Source organism: Cyprinodon tularosa, unplaced genomic scaffold, assembly GCF_016077235.1.
Source record: "Cyprinodon tularosa strain WSP-4 unplaced genomic scaffold, ASM1607723v1 ctg544, whole genome shotgun sequence".
NCBI classification, from domain to species: domain Eukaryota; kingdom Metazoa; phylum Chordata; class Actinopteri; order Cyprinodontiformes; family Cyprinodontidae; genus Cyprinodon; species Cyprinodon tularosa.
Window position 1 is genome coordinate 297699 of NW_024039279.1, and position 26190 is coordinate 323888.

At 41.2% G+C, this 26190-nt stretch overlaps 2 protein-coding genes across 2 annotated transcripts in view; one reads left to right on the forward strand and one right to left on the reverse strand.

The window, feature by feature from the left end:
• Window positions 1–809: 809 nt before the first annotated feature.
• On the reverse strand, window positions 810–9624 carry mrpl45 (mitochondrial ribosomal protein L45). Its single transcript, XM_038304847.1, has 8 exons — window positions 9510–9624; window positions 7567–7762; window positions 7346–7463; window positions 7154–7252; window positions 4318–4366; window positions 4082–4231; window positions 3771–3944; window positions 810–1259 (listed from the first exon to the last, which is right to left on the reverse strand). The coding sequence occupies exons 1-8, from the start codon at window positions 9585–9587 to the stop codon at window positions 1161–1163; spliced, it is 963 nt and encodes a 320-aa protein (XP_038160775.1). The 5' UTR covers window positions 9588–9624; the 3' UTR covers window positions 810–1160.
• A 3055-nt stretch (window positions 9625–12679) lies between these two features.
• The window catches only part of npepps (aminopeptidase puromycin sensitive), a 32121-nt gene continuing 18610 nt past the window's right edge, over window positions 12680–26190 (forward strand). Inside the window, exons 1-5 of the mRNA XM_038304851.1 lie at window positions 12680–13044; window positions 19836–19920; window positions 20011–20088; window positions 20191–20312; window positions 24523–24630. Coding sequence (XP_038160779.1) covers window positions 12745–13044; window positions 19836–19920; window positions 20011–20088; window positions 20191–20312; window positions 24523–24630 — 693 coding nt within the window. The 5' untranslated portion in view covers window positions 12680–12744. The remainder of the gene's footprint in view (window positions 13045–19835; window positions 19921–20010; window positions 20089–20190; window positions 20313–24522; window positions 24631–26190) is intronic.

Below are 26190 nucleotides of genomic sequence, written 5' to 3' on the forward strand. Positions count from 1 at the left end.
ATGAAAAGTAATGTTCACATCTTTAGTTTGCACATATACTACAATGCAAAGACAGTCTAGATCTATACATTTTAGACTTTTGGTTTGAGCAAACATCATATTCATGCAAATGAGAAGAAGTCAGACCTTAACACCTAAGTCCTCTTTAATAACAGAACAAATGCAAAACTGTGAGGAAATAGTTAAATACTACTATAAAATACCTTTTTATCATTTTATTTTCCCTAGCCTTGCTCCATGCCCATTCTTGTATATCCTGATGTGTGTGTATCCTCTCCACACTCAAAAAGATATCCTGTACACTTCAATTTCTCATTTGAGTTTTTTTGTTTACCCTAGTTATAAATAAAAAAACAACAAAAGCTCATTTTATTTTGCTAAAAAAGTATTTTACTATGATGTACATTTGAATAATTTTAAAAGTTTTCTTTCAGCAGATTGCAAAAACAGAGACAGGTCTCACTAATTTTGACGCCACAGTTACGTCGCAGAGGTGAGGATTGATGATGGAACCAGTTCTGTCTCAGAACTTTTCCATGCTTGTAACCAGCTTACCAGAACCTTACGTGCCCTTCAACCAGGTACACACTCCATAGAGGGTGTAGTGTAACGATTGGGCCAAAGTTTGATCCCCATAGATTACAACATCCCTGTGAAAAGTGGCTCCGGCAGGTATCCATAGAAAGCGAAAGACCATGCGCAACAAAATCAGAACCGAATATATTATATATATTGAATATATTATTGCATCACAGTCCATGAAGTGAGCTCACGTGTAGCTTTGTGAAGAAAAGCAGCTGGGACAATTGTTATCAGCAATATCTGTTTATTTTCCTTTGCACATGTTGGCATCCTGTATATTCAATGCAGTATTAAACCACTCAACTCTACACTTCTGTGCATTTTCATTTCTTACATGTACATGGAAAATGATTCCCACAGGAACAATTTAAACGTGTGAACAGAAGATATATTCATTGAAGGTTATTTGATGATACAGAAGCTTCAGAATGTTGCTGGTTATTGAACCGAAGCTCATCTTTCTTCAGATATCTCAAAATACAGCAGAAAGAAATTAAGCATAGTTTCTTTCTTCTTCCACTTATTGATCAACACGTCCTCCTAAATGTTTAACCCAGAGACTGGGGCCCCCTGCTGACCTACTTATTCCACTGTACGGCTGCTGGTTTGGGAACTTCATAGCTGAGGGGATCAAACTCTTCCCACGGCTTCAGCTCTGGACCAGGAATGGCGACCGTCTGCAGGAAGGAGGCGAAGATGTGTGTTTAATGATGCATATAGAAAATGAACCAGATGATATCATGTGATCTGACAGAGCTCTAATCAGATAGCCAAACAGATGAAACACATTTTCTATCTTAAATGCCAAATGTTTATATATTTTCTTACAATCTTGGTAAATTCCTGTCCCTCTGTCAGCTAAAGGCAGGTTTTACAGTCTCTATTGCTCTAGTTAACAATGAATCGATTAGTAAATGAGTTGATGATTATTTCAATAATTGATTAATCTGATTCTTTCAGCGCTACACTAAACTAAGAGTCAATTTCAAATCGATTTAAATTCAGAGACTTTGCCGCATAATTAAGAGGAGCAGGACGACAAAAAAAAAAAAGAAATTTAAAACAAATATGAGATCAAAATGATCAGAATCCTTTCTTATTGCCTTAAAGCTGCTCCATATTTCTTGATGAATTTAAGATCAGAGATTATTTTCGGCAGATGCATCCCATTGACAGATGTGCTAAAAAACACAGTTCAGTGCTTCAGTCAGTTTGAACCAGCTCCCGTATCAGTCATGTGACTTGAAGCGATGCGTGCACAGACACATGGTATACTCTATGAGCTGGACACATCACTACTACCCAGTATATTGATTAATGGTAATAGTTAACAGGCGCAGGATAGTATAATAAAATAATTTCCATACTAAAGCTGAATTGAAAACAGAAAACCAAAGAGTTAAACTTCTCCTTATGTCCAAAAGGCTGAGAACTAAAGTCCAACTGATATAACAATAAAAAAAAATACATTTAAATGAAGGAATCTTACTGGTCTTTAGTTCAGTTTAAGGAATTAAACAGTACATTTTTGAAACCAATGTTAGTGTAACAAAATATTTATTGTAATTACTTGAATTTCTCTATTAGACTAAATAAGCTGAGTTAATAAGCAAACATTTTTAAGGCAATTGGTTTCCTAAAATCACTTCAGTTCAACCTTGGTGGGGCTCACAATGACAGTATAGGCAGTCCAAGCACTGCATTGCATAGCAGCCAGCAGGACCTATTGAGTCTATTAACATCAGCTCACTTCCTGCTGCCTATAGCTATAACTTTATTACACATTTTATAGAGAACTGAACTTGAAACAAAAAAGCTCATCATCAATGGAAGAGACAGAATATATGGAGAGGTGACAAAAACATTTACCACCTAGTTCAGTTCTGTTTGTTACCTTTTATTACATTTCAAAGGCCTTAATTTGGGTTCATTCTAAAAGGTGGCAAAACATTTTACCATCCTGTAGAAACCCTGAACTAATATCTAAGCCTAAGCCCAGAACAGGACACCCTCCACAGAGCGCAATCTATGGTCTTCCTCCTGTATTGATGTCAGTTCTGGCAGGATGATAACGTTAGCCAGGCTTTCTATCACCACGGTCGCCTCTATTCCACCAGTCAGGGACTCACCTGCAGGCAGTCGGTAAAGCCGGGCATACACTGTGATTTTTCAATTGTTGCACGCAGCTGCAGCTCACACTGTATGACGAAACCATAGGATTTCATCGTACAGTGTGAGTTCACAGCTCACGATATATGTTCTCACACTGTGCGGCCCGACGCTCTGATGCGATCTACCTGCTCACACTATACGTCTAAAAACCAGGTGGGACTCAGCTCCGCAGTGAGGTGGAGGTACTCTGACTCGTCTATCCGGAAACCCATTGGGTTAGTTTCCTATTGCTTCCCAATAAGAAACAATGGGAAACCAGGCATGGCTAACTGCTAATGTTGCTAAAGGTACATCCACATGAACAAGCACACCCACAGGCCAAAGTCTCAGCAAGAAAAAAAAAAGTTTAAACCTGAATTTAAAGATCATTTCAGAAGAATGGTGCACATAAACACCATTTTTGGACTTCTTTAAGATGCTGTGCTTGATAAGAAATAGTTTTAATTACTCCTGAAACACATGGGAACTGAAAGGGTTTCCTTTTAAAGGGGACCTGACAGGAACTGAACCTGTAAAGAAATCACCAAAAACTAGAAATTCATGTTAAAATAAATCTGCATTTGCCAAATAAGCTAAATTTACTTTGTTCATTTTAGACCTATTAAGAGTTTTTTTTTTTACCACAGGTTCAATCCGCATAAACAAACATTGTTTTACGCTGTTTTCATCTGCTGGCAGCACATCTATCAGCAGTGCAGCTTCTGCAGCTTTAGCTCCTGCTTCAATAAACACCTCAGCATCAAACATTTTTATGCTTTTCCACAAAAAATCTAATCTTAATATTTTTATTTATTTTGTTTACTTATTACTTTCATACACCATGTTGCACATCCAGTCATGTGGTCCTATGATCATTATTTTGTGTAATACACAGAAATTAAATATAATAAATCAATGAGGGACCATAATTTAGCCAGAGAGAGCCACTGGTGTAGAACTCTTTTGAAAAACCCACACTATACATTGATGCTTTAAATAAAGTTTCCAGTATAAAACTAGAGTAAAGTGTTTGTTACCTTAATAACTGGGTCTTTGGGCGGAGCCCACGAGGGAACGATTTTCCCGTGGAGCCTCCACCTGCTGTAGGGGTTGATCAGGTGCCGCTCAATGACCAGGTACTCCAGGACGTCCTTCGGCTGCTCCTCGCTGCCAAGCATCAGCCTCCCGAAGCGGTCATAGATGGCTAAAGTCTACCAACAGATCAACATGATCAGAACCAACAGAACCCTGTCCAGTAATCACACCTCTAGAGAATTAACTTCACTTTAACCAGCTGTTTGTCGGCCCGTATAATAACGGGTGCATCACCGCTAGTTTAAAGTCTTACCTGCTTGGAGTGCATGCGGACCGTGACCTGCCCGTACAGGTTCCCTTTAGTGACCATGTCGGGGCAGCGGGCGTGCACCACCCTGGGCGGTTCCAGAGACTCCACGAACTTCCAGCGGATCGTCTTGTAGCGGTTTCCTCTCGTCATTTCCTGAAGACACAGCGACAGAGACGGCAGCAGTTAGGACAAAGAGGTGAGGACTGAAGGAAGATTTTACAAGAAGAAGAGGAACTTACAGGGTAACATCTTTCTGTGACCAGAGAATGAAGCCTCTCCTTATTGAAGCTGCAAAACAAGAACAAACGTCATCAAATCCAAACGTCCTGATGGAGACCAGAAAACGGCTGGTTTGAATGGAGCCAAGATGGAAGAAGGAGCCATCAGTCGTTCTTACTGGTTCCCTGTTTTCTAAAATGATTTATCAAATATCTATGGCAATAAAGGTAATGCTTCCTTTTACAGTACATCTATAACCATGTAATAACATGGTAATAACATAACTTACACTATATTACTTATAGTTACACTTATTGCCAGGTAACTCATATTCATTTTATTTACAGCAATAAATTAACCTGTTTTTACAGTATCTAGTAAAATGCAAGTTATTGCGTGACATATGTTACTTGGACCTTTTTCATCATTCTGCTTCATTCTATCTCTATTCTCCCACTCTGCAGAATCTGTTAGTTCAATCTCTAACGTTCTGCTCTCTCTGCTTTTTCTCATAGTAGCTTCATCTGGTCTGTTCCTGTTTGGCTGTGACTCCATCCTGGAGAGAAATATCAGCTGTGCTGCTGCCATCAACGCCTTTGTTTATAGATCAGCCTGTTTTTCAGTGTAGACCTGTTTCTCTGACTGCGACTAACTGGGTGTGCTCTCTTCATCCTCGGACATGCATCGGTCATGCTGTGTGTTTCCTGGACGGGGCCGCCTGTGGAGCTGGTTGACAGTTGCCTTTTGTATCTAAGCTTCTTTTTCTATGTCTGCTTCTGTCTCCTTGAACCCCAGTGGGCCTCAGCAGATGGCCGCTCACACTGAGCCTGGTTCTGCTGGAGGTTTCTTCCTGTTCAAAGGGAGTTTTTCCTCTCCACTGTCGCTACAAGCATGCTGAGTGTGAGGTATTGTTGGACAGTCAATGAGTCGATGCAATCAGCTGATTTTCCTTAGATAGAAAACTTTGAATCAATTTGACTGGACGATCTGGTGAACTGTACAGTCCTTGAGATGAAGTGTTGTGAATTGGCGCTATAGAAATAAACTGAATTAAATTGAATATAACAAAAAACCAAACCTAGAAGACAGCGAGCCAGTCTTCTTAACTAAACTCTAAGTTATATTAACTTTTTCAGTTTTTTAATGCTTTAGTTACCTTATATATTATCATAAGTTACAATTTGCTGTTATGCGGTAACATAATGGTAAATACCCACCAAAGGTCTCCATTGTGATATTATAACAAACAATTGTGTTAATTACATGCAGGTAATTACTTTCAAAGAATATACTGTACCTTGATTTTGGGGTAATTACCACATCATGTTTTTCTTGTTACCAAGTATAATAGTGTAACTTGCTATGTTATTACCATGTCATTACATGGTTATTTATACACTGTAAAAGAAAGTGTTACTTCAATAAGAAAACCAGGGACATTGATTTCCTTCAGTTTAACACCAACAATAAAGAACAGGAAACCAACAACACCGCTGACACGTCAGCCCATCCAAAAACATTCAGTAACTAATGCTACAGCTACACTGCAGGACGGATGATCCAATCTGATGGGTTCATCCTCATGTGGCTCCTATCAGACATCCTGATGGTTTTTAAAGTGTCTCAGTGGCAGCTTTGCAAGCAGCTGCTAATGGCTGTGCAGTTTTTTTCTTTCATGATAGGGTCAGGTTACTGTCGGCTTCCTGCACTAAAGAGATAATAACAGAGAGATGGAGGAATCCCCTGTTCTGTCTAAACAGAAGAGGCAGTGGCATTCATCATTACTGCTGCTCAGTGATCTGGTTCAGTGTTTTTATTGGCACACCAGGTTTAGTGTTCCCAAATCTCACATTCCATGCCAATGCAAGCTGTCACTGAAGTAGCTCCACAGAAAATGCACATTTAAAATAACTGATCTCTATTTTTTGTTATAATTTTATCGAAGGAAAAAAAAAAAATTTTTCTTTTTTTTTATTAGGGTCAACTAATAAATAATGTAAGATTGATACAGAAAATAAAAATGAATTAATTTAGACTCTGCAGAGTAGAAGACAGTGAGTGGAACCTGATTATCCTGCATTTAAACTATATGGAAGGCAGCTTCCCAGTGCTGAAGGCAAGCCTTTAAAAAGTTTCATCATTTTCTGTCCTTCCTTGAAATCTTTCAACAAGATGCCAGAGGGAGTCCTAGAAAGCAACTAAAAATCAGTCCCCCAGCATGTTGCTGCCACTGCTGGTCAGCTGGCTGCAGAACCACAACAACTTTCCTTTCTTAGATGGATAGATCCACAGTTAAATACTTCCAACATTTTAAAAGCAGCCCTGATTTACTGCTGGGAAGCTCCCAGGTTCCTGCAGCCTTGCTTCCTGAGCAGACAGCCTCACTAAACAACCACTGCCTTACTGTATCATATAACAAAAAGGAATTGTTTTATTTCATCAGTAGTAAAAATAATAGCTTTTTAACATTTAAATTAAATAGATCAGCATGAAGCTAATAACATTCCAGCTTGCAGTGAGAATATTGTGCTGCTGCTCTGACTCAGACCTACAGAACTCCTGCAGGTGAGCGAGAGGCTCTGCAGCTGCTGCATGTCCCACATTAAAACAAGTGGAAATGTACAGGAAAACATTGCAGCTGAAGGCAAACAGAGTCACTGACCCAGAATGGTCCTTATAAACTGTTTATCTTTGTTTATTATGACGCTATCAACAATGTTTTATCAGCAGATCTGAGAGCAGCGGGAGTAAACCTCCAGCTTCGAACACACCCCTCTGTGTCATAAAGGTATGATTCTGCCTGAGCGTGTATCAGCTGCCTGTGGGGGGGAAGGAGGGGAGAGTTCATCTCCTTACTGTGTCAGGGCGTCGTGAGCCTCTATGAAGATCTCTTGAGCTTGCTCTGCGAACGTCTTGGTGCTGAACTGCGAGTCGTGCTCTTTGATTTTACGAATCCTGAAACAAGATGGGAATTCTTAGTTTGACCCAAACCGTTTTCTATAAACATCGACTCACGCTGGAGTAGAAAGCATCAGCAGCAGATCTTACGCCAGCTGCGAGGCGGCGCTCTGTCGTAGCTGTTCTGTTCGCTGTTTCAGGCCTTCTTTGGACAGAGAGGAGAGACGGGCGTCTCCTTCTGGAGGGACGTATGGGTCAAACACCCCCGCTGAGGAGAACAACGGTAGCATGGACAACAAGATGCGATGTTCAATAATAAAACGTTTTCCACAGAGCGGTCAGGGTCACACATTCACATTCGCTAAGTTTACCTGAGCAGGCGATGTTGATGGGTCTCTCAAAGTACTGCTGTCTGAAGACGATCCCCGCTGCCCGGGCCTTCGCCTCTGGGTTTTCCTCCTTCTTCCCCTTCAAACCCACTGCGGGGGGGATAAAGTACCTCTTCTTGGTCCGAACCGGCAAGAAAAGCGGGCCAGGGTGCCGTATATCCAGAATTAACTCTGAATTCTGTGGGAGGGAAGATAAAAAACATCTTCAGACCAGAGAATTATTGAAAAACAATAAATAGATTAAAGTTGGAAAACAGTGACTGCTTTATTCAGTTTACTGAAGAACCGGTTAATGATGATGAGAGCATGTTCTGTTTGAATCAAAGAACCATTTAAACTGTAACAGCCACTGTTTAACTCCACCAGCACTGAGCCATCTTAGACATATATCATAGACCCCTTAGGCCCACTTTATGCAGTTACTATGGAAAGCTGTTTTAACATTTAATAGGTAGAATTGCGGTTTATCACTGATATTTGCAAACAAATTTTCCTGAAACCAAACTCTGATTCAAAACATCTGTAAATAGATTTTGACTGTTCCCTTAGTTTTGACTCATAACAATGATGTTATATCTGATATTTGTTCTGTTTTGTCCCAATGGGATTAAAAAGATCTTAAATAAAATTCACATTAGTCATAATGACATTACTAGGAGTCCAAATCACATGCTGTATATATCTGTAATAGTAATTCTGATATGTACGGATTCAATTTTAACTGTTAATTCTTAAAATTACTGACCATATTTCCATTCTCTTACATATCATAACTTTTCCTTCCTGTAGGTGGTCAAATGTTTGGTTTTATCTGATTCTCTACCATGTAATTGGTGTTAATGAAAAAAAAAAGGAAATATAGGAACGTTGTTTCAAGAGATGTTTTAAAGTTTGACTCAAAGCTTAGGTTTAAGTACGAGACAAGCGTGAAGTTAGGGTTAGTACGCAGCAGACTGGTGATGGCTCACAGAATATGATGCAAAACAGGATAAAAAGGACAAGTAATGATGATTGTTATGTTAGGTTTTATTTTGAAAGGTAAGAGGCCAAGAGGTGAGGGCTGTGCTGCAGCCTTACCCGTTTGTTTATCTGCAGAGAAAACTTCAACTAAGCTAACGCCCACAAATCTTTCTGTGATGAAACTGCTTCCTACAGAGCAGTTTGTAGAGAGAAGGAATAACTTCACATCCAACCGAGTTCCTGTTTCCAGTCTGTTGTCATGAAATCCTTTGATGCTCACGGTGCTGACCTCCACCTGTCAGCTGACTGACCTCCTGCAGCCAGTGAGGCTGAGGAGCAACTAGAACCACCACCTCTTCCTCCTGAAGCTAAATGACTGGACGTCAGACCAGTCAGAAAGCACATTAGCGTAAAGACAAACCTTATGGATGTTAAAGCATCTATGAGCTACTTGCTTTATGAATGTCCTGCTGATTAGTTGTGTTTGTTTAGAAAAGATAAGAACCAGAACTGATCAATGAGGATCATCAATAAGGAGATCAATCAGAAACAGCAGAGTGGGAGAAACAAATGTTTTAGTCTTTTTTCAGTGTACAATCTATTCTGAAGTGGAATGGGAGCTATGGAGGATAGCTGCAGTGAAAAACATGGAAACCTTGAAAGCCAAAACAACTTAAAATTACGTCCCAGTGAATGTACCCTGGAATCATTGAAGCGGCCATTTTGGCTCTAGCTTTATAATGATGTTCTATGGGGGCCAATTAACATCTAGGTTTATAGTTTTCAAACCAAAATCTTGATTCTATGTGAGCTTTCCATGTTGATGCTTGGAGGCTCATGATGTGTGAAACCTTTAAAGCCAACAGTCCTCCCTGTCAGCCTCTATTCGCTGTTTATAAACAAGAAGAACAATCTTTCTAAATGTTCCAACTTTATTAATAAAACATAATTTAATGTCACAGTACCTTTAAACTGCTGCATGAAGCGTTACGAAGAACCCCAAACGTCCTCGTTATGGATGCCGCCATCTTGCCCGTTATCATTGGCCCGGAAGGAGGAAAATAACTTCCGGAATAAAACTTTCAAAAGCTCCACATTTCAAATTATTAGACATTTAACGAAGTGTCCGTCTACTTTAGAAGAAAATAAATACTGTAAACATTAATGACATAAAGGGTATTTAACAAACACATCGACAACAAACATGTGTTTATTAAAAGTTCAACAATTTTGTCATGTCAATATAAATACATTTCGTGATATAAACAAATGTGTTTTTATATAAACGTCAAGAAATCAGGCATGTTTGAGGAGTTATGCAACCGGAAAAAAAAATAATACTAAATAATAAGTAAAACAAATAGGGCAGTAAATAGCAGTTCTAATTTGGTCTGGTTCTAATATCAGTTTGCAAATAACAAAAAACATGCAATCACTATCAAAGATACATATTAAATTCTTACATTTTATCATCTTACAAGACAGGCAAGAACATATAAAATCAAATATATTGGCAGACAGTTTACAAGGATTAGATTTTTATTTTAACAGTGAATAATAATGATATTGTATAAGTTTAGTTTAAAAATTATTCAGCCCTATCTGAGCTTTCCCGTCACATGGTCCAGCTGCCATATAGAGAATTAAAGGGGGTGAGGAGGATTTATGGTCTTTTTTCTCTTCTCGTTTCTTCTAATATTATGTTTTCACTGTTCTAGTTACTGTTATGTTATATCCTGTTACAGGACCAGCAGGTTCTGTAACAGCTTATCCCAAGAGCCATCATACTGTTAAACTGTTGAAAAAACTCTAAATCAAGTCACAGACTCTGCATCAGAATGATAACATCATACCTAATAGAACTCAACTCAACTATCTTCTACTGCATTTTTCCACCATATTTATTTATTTTTGCGCTGCTCTGATCTTCCACATCAATGCCTTTCTGCACCATGTCTCTCCTACACTGTTTACATTTGATAAATGCTGCACTTTATGAATGGAAATGTTAATTTTAACTGCTAAGCTGCTGCTCATTTACGGTCAGAAAGCTGTATCTAACGAGTGTTCACTCTGTCTATACAAAATGACAATAAAGTTAGTCTAAGTCTAAATTTACTATTTTAAATTTATAAAAAAGAGAATAAATACACATGTACATTTTGGGACATAACTGATAATCATTTTTATTTTAATCATCTGTGGAAAAAAATGCTAAAACAGGAACAGGTCAAACTGGACATGTTTAGTGATATATGTTGAAGTCTAGTTTTGTTACATTGATGACCCTTTCTGTTTTTTACCAGTCAATTGCTATAACATTTACATTATATTTTCTAAGGGGTACATTTTAATACATGTACAAAACAAATTATTTTCGTAACCCTAAAAAGACTGTTGCGCTATACATTTTAAAATTAAACATGTTAAAATGGAAAAAAAATCATAAAATAAAACAACTGATTGAAAAATTTTTATTCCCAAGTACAGTAAAATGTATGATAATAGTAGATAAATAGTCATCATTTAAAAAAGTGAACACAAGCTTGACCTCCAAAGTTTTAAACACAAAAGATTATGAAAATTGTGAACAATCACTAAATATTCTACAAAATTAGACCTAATGTTAGTGTTATGGAACTATTCAAAGTAAAAATTCATTCAACATACAATCCTGCTAAAACAACAGAAGAGGATTGAAACATAAAAAAGTTAACTGATTTTTAAATATTATTTCAGTTTAATATAGGAAAAAAGTCAGAATTCTGACTTTAATCTTAGAATTTTGGATCTTAATGTAGATGGTCACCATGAAGGAAGAGATGTGGAGCACTCAGCTTCACTGACAAAGATGTGAGTTGTTTGGGAGGGCCAGTAACACCTTGGTGGAAAATGACGGAATTAGGCGACTTTTTACATGCCCGAGGGGTCCCTGGTGATGCTATTTCATTAATGGAAGAGCAAAAGGTGATTAAAACAAGAAAGCTAGTCTATAAAACAGACATGGCTACAGCTTGATGCTAACGTGTTTGTTAGCTGTCAGAATTCAGACAGAATTCTGAGATTAAAGTCGGAATTCTGAGGTTAAAGCCAGAACTGTGTGGAAAAAGTCAGAATTCTGAGATTAAAGTCGGAATTCTAGGATTAAAGTCAGAATTGTGAAAAAAAGTCAGAATTCTGACTTTTTTTTCACAAAAGTGTCTCTTAAAGTCAGAATTCTGAGATTAAAGTCAGAATTGTGAGGAAAAAAGTCAGAATCCTGAGATTAAAGTTAGAATTCTGAGGAAAAAAGTCGGAATTCTGTGATTAAAGTCAGAATTGTGAGATTAAAGTCAGAATTCTGAGGAAAAATGTCGGAATTCTGTGATTAAAGTCAGAATTGTGAGATTAAAGTCAGAATTCTGAGGAAAAAAGTCGGAATTCTGTGATTAAAGTCAGAATTGTGAGATTAAAGTCAGAATCCTGAGATTAAAGTCAGAATTCTGAGGAAAAAAGTCAGAATTCTGTGATTAAAGTCAGAATTGTGAGATTAAAGTCAGAATCCTGAGATTAAAGTCAGAATTCTTTGAAAAAAGTCGGAATTCTGTGATTAAAGTCAGAATTATGAGATTAAAGTCAGAATCCTGAGATTAAAGTCAGAATTCACAGAATAAAGTTGGAATTCTAGGACTAGAATCAGAATTGTGAAAAAAAGTCAGAATTCTGAGTTTTTCAAAGAATTCTGACTTTTTTTTCACAAAAGTGTCTCTTAAAGTCAGAATTCTGAGTTTAAAATCAGAATTGTGAGGAAAAAAGTCAGAATTCTGAGATTAAGGTCAGAATTCTGAGGAAAAAAGTCGGAATTCTGTGATTAAGGTCAGAATTGTGAGATTAAAGTCAGAATTATGAGATTAAAATCAGAATTATGACTTTTTTCTCATGCTACATTGAAATAAAATTTTAAAATCAGTAAAATTTATTATAATTTTTGAGTTAGTCTAAGTCTAGATTTACTATTTTAAATCTATCCTCCTCCAGATAAAGCCCCATGTGTGAATGAATAAATAAATAAAGTCTGTTTACTCCACTGCCTCTTCCACACACACGTTCAGCACGTAGGTCGAAGCGTGATGACGTCGCCTCCGTTGAAGTCGACGCTGATTGAGTGAAGTTGTTTGGGCTGTGCAGCAGCGAAGAGTAGTGTTGAAAGGGCTTCAGTCCATGTTGCTGCTCCTGGGGCGCTCGGTTCCGCTGCTTCTCACCCGTACAGTCACCTCCTGTCCATCCGCGCTACCGAAGCCCAGTTGGATCAGTTCCGTGTTGATAAAGCTCGGACAAATAAACAGAGCTCCACACATTTCCCTCTTCAGTAGCGCAAGCGGCCAAAATACAGGAACCATGCCCGAAAGAAGGCCCTTCGTGCGGCTACCTACTGACGTTTACCCTGTCAACTACGGCTTATGTCTGAGGCCGGACCTGATCGACTTCACGTTTGACGGCAAGCTGGAGGCACAAGTGGAGGTGGGTAGTATCAGGGCTCCTGGCTGCAGACATGGAGGATGTTGTCTGAGCCTGTCTGGCAGGGATTTTGTTATGTAATCTGACCAGCTAACGTTGCCACTTGCTAGCCCATTTATCGTATTTCACTGGTCACGAGAAACTTAGCTAGCCCGCTAGCCGCTGCTCTAGGGTTGCATTAGCTTTAACGGTCATCAGCTAAAGGTTGCTGCTAACGCTAAGTCCAAAAGCGGGACACAGGGAAGCAGCAAAGACACCGCTGTGTATTATTAACAGGCTAGTCTCATTAGCTAACACTGCTGAGCAGAGCTGCATTATCATGTTAGCATAGCCAACTGCTTCAATATCTTCTAAGTTAGCATCTGCTAACAGGTTTTTGTTGTACTTTCAATGTGGGAGCTGTTTGGTTTGGCGTTAAAATGTTATAAAACTGTCGGTTTCTTTAATAAGGATAATTAAAGCTGCAAAGAGCAGGTAAAAGCTAGCTAACAGTCAAGTGTTTGCTAAATCATGGCAACATGGTGTCACCCCCTCCCACTTGCTCACCCAGTCTGACAGTTATCCTTTTTCACAACAGCACATTTATAGCTGTTGTGAAATATGCAAAAACTCAAAGGTTCTGACAAATGCTTTTGCTAAGTGTTTATTTCTTTAATCCTCTTTTCTTTTTTTTTGTACATGTGGCATAATGTTCCACACTGAAAAAGTGTTGCTAAGATAATTATTTTTATATGATTTGTGACTTTCTATTTAATAAATGAGAATTACATTTATTCCAATAATGGGATGTTTGAAAATATACTTTTATAACCACTATATGTGGTGTTCACTTCCGGCTTTTGGGAGGCCACCTGTGCAAACACCTGTCCCTGGTTGTAAACACTCCCTCACTGCTTATTAACAGCAAAGTCTAACCCACCAAATCATTTCCATGTGTGATCACGTGGTTTTTGCACATATCTCTAATAACTAGCTGTGTCTTGGAAATGTGTTCAAACCTCTTAGATTCATAAACCAAGACTTTTTGTGGATACTTTGGTGCATTTTAAAGATGTTTGTGAGGCACTGAGGTGAAGTAGTTAAATAAATAAACGTGAGTTGGAAGGAAAATTAAAGCCTTTATTTTTTGTAAATGCTAAAATGTGTAACTTACACTTATGCAAAATGTCTGTAACATAGAATATGGTGCAGATTTACGTCTAGGGCAGCCCAGAAGTTACTGGTAACTGGAGGAGCTGCAGCTGAGATCAGCACATCTATTGACAGGAGAACTGCTAGGTGGCCAGCTCTACAAAGCACAGCTGTTTGGAAGAGGGGCAAGAAGAAAGCAACAAAAGGTCCTGTTTGTGTTTTACCGCCATCTATAGAGGGATGTATGGAGGAAGCTCTTGGTGACAGTGTCATGCTGGTGGCATGCTTTCTATCTGCAGTGACAGGGACATTGGTTAAAGGCAATGGAGATGAAAGGACCAGAAAACAACAGCAGCAGCACACCATACTTTCTGCTTTTGAAATAGTTTTCACAATCTTTTAAAGAGGACTTTCAGGGTTATCCATGATGTCCTTCTTTTTCCACAGTACGCCCTAGGACGTCCTCTATCAGTTTCTCCAGCCTTTAAAGTCACTGGCTGTGATGCTGCTGCCCCACCGGATGACAAGAGCAGTGATTACACTCCACAGGAGATTATAGGAGATCTGGGACTTCTTGTTTTAAACACTAAAGAAGTTAAAGTTCCTTAAGGACTACAGTCTGCTTTGTCTCTTGTCTTCTTTTTCTTTCTCTTTTTATTTAAGATCAGACTTTTTATCCCCGCTACATGTAACCAAGTGTTCCAAATGTTCTCGGTGTTTTGTCCCTCAGTGATCAGTCAGCTGTTTGCAAATGATCATGGTTGTTAGTGGAGGTATGATGTGTACAGGGGGAAAAGTAGTGGTGAGGGTACGGCCCCCTGTGGTTCTCCTCCGCTGCTGCCTACTGGGACTTCATGACCCTTTAGTTTCTTAAGCTGTGGTCTGTTTAGCTATTCACTGATCTCCATTGGTGTTTTCTGGTGATTCTGACATCATAAATCAGACTGAACTGTATTAAACTCACTGTAGGAATCCAAGATGGCTGTCCCCAGGGCCTCCTGCTTTTTCAGGATGACAGCCTGTAAATGCAGGTGTGTCATGGCACCATCAGCTTCACAGTTGTCCTGAAAGGTGATTGGTTGATCAGGACCCTGACGGTGTGTGATGTCAGAGCAACAGCTTTATAGTTACTAGGGACATGAAACTTTCTTATAAGGATTAGGAGGTGTGAATACTTTTGAATGAGACGCTATAGAACGGAGGCTGCAAACAGGGGGTACGCGACCCCCAGGGGGTCTGAGGAGGTACTGCATGGGAGTCGCGGAAGTTTTGGTTGATTAGACTTTTTATATTCCCCCCTGCAATTATTTCCAATAATTGAAATGTTTTTAAATAAACATTAACCTGAATGTAGTAAACCGATAAATGGAGGCAGAAGATGTCTTTCAATCATCAATGCACACATTCAGCGACACACAGGAGCTCTTTCAAGCTGGGAACTGTTTCATTCACAACACCTGTCCCATCAACCAGGAATCAGAATCAGAAATACTTTAATAATCCCCCTTTCATTACATTACTCCATCTGGAATAGAGTGACTATAAAACCAGTTTGATATAACACAATTTCATACTATATATATATATATATATATATATATATATATATATATATATATATATATATATATATATATATATATATATAATTAGGCGGTCCCTGCTCCATCTCGCCATCAGTTTGGGGGTCCTGAAGACCCCTGCTATAGGACATCATAACTTTATCCTACTTAATTTGTTTGTGAATGCTAGAAAGTTCTCCTTAAAATTTAACTTTTTATGATTCTTTCTTTCCAGATTTGTTTTCAACTGTTTAAGATAAAACCAAAGGAACAGTTTTGTTTAAAGCAGCTTTTTGAGAGCTGAACCGATATCGGTGTTTTACATTTCACCTTGATATGTTGAAACTGTATCAATTGGTGGAAAATGCTGTTGGAAGTGATTAGCGTTATGAGGAAATAATGTTTCCTGGAATGTCAGTTTTTCTGAGGGAAGGCAAAGCCCACACCTGCTGCTTCCTTTAGGAGGGACGGTAGCAGGAAGCCTCTGATCAAATGTTCCTGATTCACTGCTTAGCAATGGTGACCAGACTCTATATGCATTTCAGATCTTTTCACGATACAATAATATAACAGTTAAGAAACTATTAAAACCTGCCATCAATGCATTGTTTCTTTTTTTGAGTCTTTACAGCACTAGTGGCTCATTATTTTGACAGTAGGCTGACAGTATAGGGGGTATGAGAGGGGGAGAGACATGCTGCAAAAGACCACAAGTCGGATTCAAACCATGTTAAAGGCTTACCCTCAGATTCCACATACTCCGTCAGTGCTCCGCCCTGCTCCTGTACGTCATGTGGAGTACTTGTCACCGTCCATGTACGTCTTCTCCAACCATCATCGTCAAAATATGTAGCCAAGCTATTTTTCACTCCGCTCCAGCCAGGTTAAGATCCTCAATTGCAATCGCACCAAACAGGAAAAAGAACAGCGAGAAGATCCGGTTTGTCAAATTAAAATATATATAACAGATCTGTAACTACAAATTAGAGCTTCTAATATTCAAACATTTTAAAACATTGGATGTAAACTATTGCTCTGCTTCAACAAACCAAGAAGCAGATTTCTCATCTCCATCAAAATATTTAATTTATACAGAAATGCTTAAAGGTTTAATGAAATCCAGTCAAAACAAACTTGTTATTGCAGGAATGGATGAAGAGATCCTGAGTTTGGAAGTAGAGAACAAACGTAGTTCATAAAAAAAGCAATTTTATATGATCCTAATTATCCCTGTTACAAAATCCAAACAAAAAGAAAATATTTGGGTAGAAACTCCACCTATGCTGGATGCTGATGGGGATTTCTTTAATATGTCATATTAAGTTCAGAGTTTATATCTGCATGATTTGCTCCTATGAATTTAATAATGATATAGTGCATGCTGTCCTTGAGCTCCGAGGAAGTTGGCGCGGAGCAGGACAGGAGGAACAGCGGAGGCTGTAGGCTTGGCTTTGCGGTCTGGAGCGCAGCTCTGCAAACACAGAAACACTGCTGCTTCGTTCTTTAAAACATATGAATCTATATTGGCGAGAAGCTTTTTTATTTTTGTCTCAGAACAAAGATGCTGTGTTCCATGCTAGTTTAAGCTAACGATGCTCAGTCTATCTGCAGCATTGACATCAGTATCTGCTGATGATGTTCATCTTGATAACATCACTGCTGTCAGTTAAAATGGGAGCTTTTTTACAACCCGTCTCTATTTCCAGCTGCTGTTTTGTTTTAGGAGTCATGTGGTCATCATGCAGTTCTGGATTGTTGGTTTTTAACCGAAGACGAGAAGCAATGTCAGCACTGTGGTTTTTCACAGGAAATTTATGACAGCAGTAAATATTAGTTATTGTCCACGATTGTAATGATGATATCAGTATTAATAATAACTGGATACAGGTGGTAGATATGGAAAGATGAAAGTGTGAGAGTTGATTGTAAATATTGGACGCTGTCCTTGAGGTGATGACCTCAGTCCAGGTGTCAGCAGGCTAAGCTAAGCTAACCTGTTCATAGACTCAGCTCTCTGCCTTCTGTCAGGTTTCCTAATTGCAGCCTATTTTCCACCTCGTCAGGCTCACAGCTGACAGCCGTGTCAAAACTCCTGAGCTTCAAACTGTCGGTGTCGCAGTTCCTCCAAGTGTGCCGTGTTTATTCAGCCTATTAATTAACTCAGTCTGGTGGGACCCTGAGGTACTGGGATCACTGTACCAGTAAAACCTAAGTAAATACTCTGTTTTTCAGGAACGATTCTCTTTGTAAAGAACACATCAAAGCAGTGATATCAGTTCGTTGATGCTTATGGAAAAGTTTTTCAAGGCACAAGATTTTTTTTGTTAAAATAGTTTGCATAATTCTTTGAAAATAGTTTTATATCTGAACCATTGCCAGATGTCAAAGACATATATGCACATCTGGAAATGAGATGGACGATTCATTTATCTCATTTTACAACAAACACGTACATGTTTGGTTAAAGGATTTGGTCTTATCAAGTATCCCATTTTTACGTCACCCTTTAAACAAAGTTAGAATGATTAAAAAAAACGGTTCCTAGAAGTTTGATTTCCAGGTTCCAAAGTTGGTTTCTTCTTGCTATAAAGGTTTAGTGTTTCTAGTAGTTTCAGGTATTCAGTAGTTTTACAGGAAGAAGGCAGAGAGCTGACGCCTCCCAGGGTTGGGATTGAATCATGAGCTCTATCTCCTACATCTATGGCGTCCATGTCCGTGGAGGCTACAGGTGTAGCCTCCATAACTGAGAAGTCAGATTCCTGCCTAAAGGGCACATGCATAATAAATACTATTTATTAGCAGGTTTATTTCAAACACAAACTGTAAAACTACTCTAATACATTTTTGAACATTTTATGGGTTCAGATTCCAAACCATGAGTTCCTTAACGTGTCACAAGCCTGAGTTGGTGATGTTTTTGTTGCCCTCTTCTCTCCTGCTGACTGTGGACCTGCTTCTGCGCATCATGTCCACTTTTGTCTCTTTGAAGGGGAACCAGCCTGAGAATGTAAACTGTCTGTGATTGGCTACAATTCAGGAAGTCCCGCCTCTTCAGACACTGTTTTTTTTCCCTAGTTGCTCCTGGTAATGTTAGCAAAGCATCTTCAGGCTAATAGCTTTTCTCTCAGAGTTAAAAATGGTTTAAAATGTGTCATATTCTTTGTCATTATTAGAAATTTTGAATTATCGTCTAAAAATGTGTTTAAATAAACAATGAAGAAAAACTCCAGAAACATATAAATTGTCAGAATTTTTTTAATTTTACAGTTTTATTGTTTTTCTTTCAGTTTTCTCCTTTGGGTTATTGACAGATTGGAGATATGAATGAGATATTTTTGATAAAAATTATTATATATTAGTGTCTTTATTCTTGAAGAGTCATTTGTGGCAGTGGGGCTCTGATGGTTGTGGTTAGCAGTCTCAGAGCTAAATGACAATTTAGGGAGAGTTTATTTTTCTCGTCACTTATATTATCAGGATAATATTACCCTCTGAAGAGACCAGAGATCTGAAGTACATTTCTCCTAACTCTAATGCTTTCTGATGTATTTTAAGGTGGTAATACAGTTACTGGTCACTATGGGAACCAAATATAGCTATTAGCTAATCTAGCAGACATACTAGCTTGGAAACTGAGCATTTTAGGCATAGTATGGTTATTTGTCATCAGATCAAAGTTTCTAAATCAAAAGTTGGCTTCAATCAGCAGCTGTTTGTTTCTCATCCATCCAACACGTCCCTGATAATGATCCTGATTTACTTTGAAAGCAATCAGTGCTGAAGTTTCCTCAGAGTCCCTCTGAAGTTTTTCCCAGTTCCACGGTCTGGGAACCACAGCTGGGGGGTGTCGGGTGGAAGAACAGCTGTGCTTCCAGGCCTTTAAACGTGCAGGATGTCTTTCAGCCTCTGCTCGTGTTTCAGAGCAAAGTGCAGGATTCAGACATGGCTTCATTTACATTCTGGGTTTCTTTGCAAGCTAAATTTTTCCGACAGGAGTTAATCTGCAGGAGCGCCGGACCTTTCCCAGCGTTTAGAATTTAACGTCCCCATGGCAATGATTTTCTAAGCGTATGTTAAGCTGTTTTCTGTCAACATTTCCAGGTCACGCAGGGTACGAATCAGATTGTGATGAACTGCGCTGATATCGACATTATCACAGCTTCCTTTGCACCAGACGGAGGAGACGGTGAGGATCCAACTTTGTTGGTTTTCTTCCTGTCGTCACGTCATCGTTGGTATTAAGCTGATTCATTTCTCTCTGTTCGCCTTGATGTAGAAATCAATGCCACAGGCTTCAACTATCAAAACGAGGATGAGAAAGTCACCCTGTCGTTTCCCAGTGCCCTGCAGAAAGGTAAGGATGGACTCTGCCTGTCCTGGTTTTGGGTTTTGATCAGCTGTAGAAGAACGGCTCCCTGAACAAACAGCGGTGCTCTCTCTGTTTTAACCTCCACAGGCTCCGGCACACTGAAGATCGACTTTGTGGGGGAACTAAACGACAAAATGAAGGGGTTCTATAGGAGTAAATACACAACAGCTGCTGGAGAGACCCGCTATGCAGCTGTCACACAGTTTGAGGTGAGTGGATGTGGGAAAGACTTTAGCTCTTCTGCTGCATCAACCTGCTGAGGCTGATTGATTCACAGGAAAGGGAATCTAACTTCTGCAGATGAGCCAAAATTAATATAAAGGATGAGGAAATGTGTTTCTTTTGTTGGATACAAGCTTCTTACCAATAAATTATCTTTACCTTTAGGAAGGCTGCTTATTTGACTTTAAATGATGCCACATCTGTCAGAATGATTCCTTTCCTGGTTGAACAGAAGAGTTCCTTTCTGGGTGTCATAGGAACCATGAGTGATGGAAGTACTCGTACTCGTCGTCTCCCGCTTTATCGGGAACCGGGTCGCGGGGGCAGCAGACTAAGCAGAGACTCCCAGACTTCCCTCTCCGCAGACACCTCCTCCAGCTCTGTTGGGGGAAGCCCTAGGCGCTCCCAGGCCAGCTGAGAGACATAGTCTCTCCAGCGTGTCCTGGGCCGTCCCCTGGGCCTCCCCCCGGTGGGACATGCCTGGAACACCTCCCGAGGGAGGCGTCCAGGGGGCATCCGAAGAAGATGTCCGAGCCACCTCAACTGACTCCTCTCGATGTGGAGGAGAACCGGCTCTACACTGAGCCTCTCCAGAATGACCGAGCTCCTCACCCTATCTCTAAGGGAGAGCCCAGCCACCCTGCGGAGAAAGCTCATTTCAGCCGCTTGTATCCGGAATCTCGTTCTTTCGGTCATGATCCAAATTTCATGACCATGGGTGAGGGTAGGAACGTAGACCGACCGGTAAATTGAGAGCTTTGCCTTTTCGCTCAGCTCTCTCTTCACCAGGACAGACCGGTGCAGCGTCCGCATTATTGCAGCAGCCGCACCGATCCGTCTATCGATCTCCCGCTCCATTCTTCCCTCACTCGTGAACAGGACCCCAAGATACTTGAACTCCTCCACTTGAGGCAAGGACTCCCCTCCAACCCGGAGGGGACATGCCACCTTTTTCCGGTCGAGAACCATGGCCTCAGACTTGGAGGAGCTGATTCTCATCCCAGCCGCTTCACACTCGGCTGCGAACCGCCCCAGCGCACGCTGTAGGTCTTGGCAGGAGGGAGCCAGCAGAACTACGTCATCCGCAAAAAGCAGGGACGAGATCCGCTGTTCCCCAAACCAGACCCCCTCCGGTCCTTGGCTGCACCTAGAAATCCTATCCATAAAAGTTATGAACAGGACCGGTGACAGAGGGCAGCCCTGTCGGAGTCCAACATGCACCGGGAACAGGTCCGACTTAATGCCGGCAATGCGAACCAGACTCCTGCTCCGCTTGTACAGAGAACGGATGGCCCCTAATAAAGGGCCCCCGACTCCATACTCCTGGAGCACCCCCCACAGGGCAGCACGAGGGACACGGTCGAATGCCTTCTCCAAGTCCACAAAACACATGTGGACTGGTTGGGCAAACTCCCATGAACCCTCAAGCACCCTGCAGAGGGTGTAGAGCTGGTCCACCGTTCCACGGCCAGGACGAAAACCACACTGCTCCTCCTGCAGCCGAGGTTCGACAATCAGCCGGACTCTCCTCTCCAGCACCCTGGCATAGGCCTTTCCGGGGAGGCTGAGAAGTGTGATTCCCCGATAGTTGGAACACACCCTCCGGTCCCCCTTCTTGTGGAGGGGAACCACCACCCCAGTCTGCCAATCCAGGGGAACTGTCCCCGACCTCCACGCGATGTTGAAGAGACGTGTCAACCATGACAGCCCGACAACATCCAGAGCTCTGAGATACTCAGGACGGATCTCATCCACCCCCGAAGCCTTGCCACCGTGGAGTTTTTTGACTACCTCGGTGACTTCAGCCCGGGTGATGGACGAACCCAGCCCCAAGCACCTCGTCTCTTCTTCCCCCACGGAAGGCATGTCTGTCGGGTTGAGGAGATCCTCAAAGTATTCCTTCCACCGCCCGACAATATCCTCCTTCAAGGTCAGCAGCTCCCCACACCCACTAAAAACAGTGTTAGTGAAGCACTGCTTTCCCCTCCGGAGGCGCCGGACGGTTTGCCAGAATCGCTTTGAGGCCAACCGATAGTCTTTTTCCATGGCCTCTCCGAACTCCTCCCAGGCCCGAGATTTTGCCTCTGCAACCGCCCGGGCCGCGACACGTTTGGCCTCACGGTACCTGCTTGCTGCTTCAGGAGTCCCACAAGCCAGCCAGGCTTGATAGGACTCCTTCTTCAGCTTGACGGCATCCCTTACTATCGGTGTCCACCACCGGGTTCGGGGATTGCCACCACGACAGGCACCGCAAACCTTACGGCCACAGCTACGGGCAGCCGCATCGACAATAGAGGCAGAGAACACAGCCCATTCGGACTCCATGTCTCCAACCTCCCTCGGAACCTGAGAGAAGCTCTCCCGGAGGTGGGAGTTGAACACGTCTCTGACCGAGGGCTCCACCAGACGTTCCCAGCAGACCCTCACTACACGTTTGGGCCTGCCGAGTCTTTCAGGCTTCCTCCTCTTCCAGCGTATCCAACTCACCACCAGGTGGTGGTCGGTGGACAGCTCCGCCCCTCTCTTCACCCGAGTGTCCAAGACATGCGGCCGAAGATCAGAAGATACGACTACAAAGTCGATCATCGACCTTCGGCCTAGGGTGTCCTGGTGCCAAGTGCACCGATGGACATCCTTATGCCTGAACATGGTGTTCATTATGGACAATCCGTGACTTGCACAGAAGTCCAATAATGAGACACCACTCGGGTTCAGAGCTGGGGGCCCGTTCCTCCCGATCACGCCCCTCCATGTGTCACTGTCGTTTCCCACGTGGGCGTTGAAGTCTCCCAGCAGAATGATGGAATCCCCGGGAGGGGCGCTTTCTAACACTCTCCCCAGGGATGCTAAGAAGGCCTGGTACTCCGTACTGCCGTTCGGCCCATAGGCCGAAACAACTGTCAGAGTCCTCCCTTCAACCCGAAGGCGAAGGGAGGCAACCCTCTCGTCTACCGGGGTGAACTCTAACACGAGACGGCTGAGCTGGGGGGAGACAAGCAGCCCCACCGCCGCCCTCCGCCTCTTCTCCCACTCTGAGTGATGGAAGTAGCATTTCATTTTCCTTCAGCATTAGAAATATGTTTTAGTTGAATGAGGTTTGGTTGGTGTTTTATTCTGTTAAATAATTGGGGTTTGAGGAAACAATGTTCCAGTTTAATTCCCTCTCACCCGCGGGTAGTCGGTAGTGAAACCACAGCAGTGTGCCCCTCCCTGGTTGGGAGGATAAATCCTGCTCTGTATGTTGGAGGATAAGAGTTCAGCCCCAGTCTGGAGAAATGTCTGTCTCCAGCGATCTGCCGTCCATCAGCATCACATCATCTCCATCAGAAATCAGCCGAAAAGATAAATGTCCTGAATCCAAATCCGACTTGCTGACTCTGGTCGAGCTGAAGATGCATTTTTCCTCACAGATTCAACCTCATTTAGTGTAAATCAACAGACTTTTCATCATTTCTGAGATACATGGCCCATTAAGCATTTACAACATAGAAAAAAAAAAAATGTTATGAGTTTTATCTGGTTTGGATTTGCAGAACCAGACGCAGTGCGAGTCTGGTTCTTGAAGTCTGGTTCAAGGAGACAGAAGCAGACATAGAAAAGGCTAATGTCAACCAGCTCCACAGGCGGTCCTGTACAAAAAAACACACAGCCAGGGAGACAAGTTCCAAGCCAGCTCCCATGAAGAGAGCACATCCAGCCAGTCACATTCAGAGAAACAGGACTAAACTAAAAAATAGGCTGATCTCCAACATCTATAAAAAAAGGTGTTGATGGCAGAAGCACAGCTGATATTTCTCTCCAGGATGGAGTCACAGCCAAACAGGAACAGACCAGGTGAAGCTGCTATGAGTAAAAGCAGAGAGAGCAGAACGTTAGAGATCGAACTAACAGATTCTGCAGAGTGGGAGAATAGAGATAGAATGAAGCAGAATGATGAAATAGGGGTCCCCATGTCCTCCAGCAGTCTAAGCCTATAGCAGCATAACTATAGAGATAGCTCAGGATAACCTGAGCCACTCTAACTAGAAGCTTTATCAAAAAGGAAAGTTTTAAGCCTAGCCATAAAAGTAGATGTAAAGTGAACAGTAGCCTTTATTTAACCAATGCAGTTTTCTTTCATTACTCATCCAGTGACGAAGCCTCATAAATAAATAAAAAAACCTCCCTCCTAACTGCCTCTTTCTTTTTCTCCTTCAGGCCACAGACGCTCGCAGAGCTTTTCCCTGTTGGGATGAGCCCGCCATCAAAGCCACCTTTGACATCTCCCTGATAGTTCCCAAGGACAGAGTAGCCTTGTCCAATATGGTACGTCATCTGTTCACACCTCTCTGTGACTGACTCCCTGCTGCCAGCTCCCTGACGTCTGTGTTTGTCCTCCTTCATAGTTTGCATAACACAGGGCAGACGGCCTACGTCCCCTCAGGCTAATGTTATATTTATGTGTACGGTGAGCTTAGTCATTGGGCAGTCTCAACTGAAAGCATTCACAGCTGCATTTAATCAGCAGCCATTATCAGATGGTTATTTTCCACCCCGCCTGTCATGGCCTACGGCTTACCTGATGTTTGCTGTGGAACCAAACCTGGTGAATCAAATCACTAAAACTAAGAGTCTGTCAGAGCAGGAGCATCGGATGAAACGGGAACCTTTACAGCCAACATTTACACCTAGATATCCCTTCATGTCCGCCTGGTAAATTTCTTCTCTAAATGAAAGACAAATGGGAGTCTGCAGCTCCAAGCAGAGAAAGCTGCATGTTTCCTCTTTAATCATGGAAACATGAAGAGTTTGGAGAGTTTCATGGAGCCAGATCAAAGGTTTAATGTATAGCTCTACAGTGAGGATCCTTTTTTTCTTTCTAATAATATTAACAACAATAGTTAACATTCCAGCAGCGGTTATAGATTTACAGAGAAAATCAGAAGTTTGCATTTGCTCACCAGCAGGGATGATTCATTCTGGGCTGTTAATGATTGATTTCCAAACATTGTTCTTTTATTCTGAAAACATCTAAAAGACCAAACTGGTGTAAAATATGATTTGAGTTTCTGAGGAGAAAATATTTGGTATGTTCTAAAATCTACAATTAATACAGAAACAACACATCAAAACTAGAGGTCAACATTTTCACCAAAACAGTTAATTTTTTAGAAATGATCCATTTGCTGAACAGCTAGAGTGGTGCAGAATAAAAAATATTGATTTAACTGAAACATGAATAGATGGTAATAATTAGTTAATGAATTTTAAAGGTTTCCTAAATATAATTATTTTTGGTTACGATGCCAGAATCAACCCAGAGGATTCTGCACCGATAGGAGGAGTATACGGTTAGACGGAGGTCGCCGTGGCTCCGTGTGAGAGCTGAGAAATGGCTTCTTCTCTGATTAAAGCCAAGGAACCAAAAAAAGCAAAAACTGAATGTTGATCATATTTCTGAGCATTGTTGCTCCTTTTCTTTGGAACTGATGAGTCAAATTCTTGCTCATGCCAACTGAAGGCTGGCATTGACAGACCTGGCTACAAAACAGTAAAGAAGGCTGGAAGGCGTTTTCCATGTACGTAATCCGAACTGCAGGCATCAGGATAATAAAAGCGAACATGTTTTGCATGTTTTAACTCCCTAAAGAACGCTAATGCACATCGTTTAAAAATGTTTTATGCTTTTTACATTTTCTTCTTAAACTGCTACTCTGACGTCATCATTGGACATGCTCAGAGCAGTCCGGCAAAATATGATTAAACCATGTTTATGTGCATTTTAGTTGTTTCTTTCTTTAGATTACACACTACATACCATAATGTTAACACTAAAGGAAAAAATAAAACTCAAAAAGACTAGGAAGGCGAAAGAGTTAGCTCTCC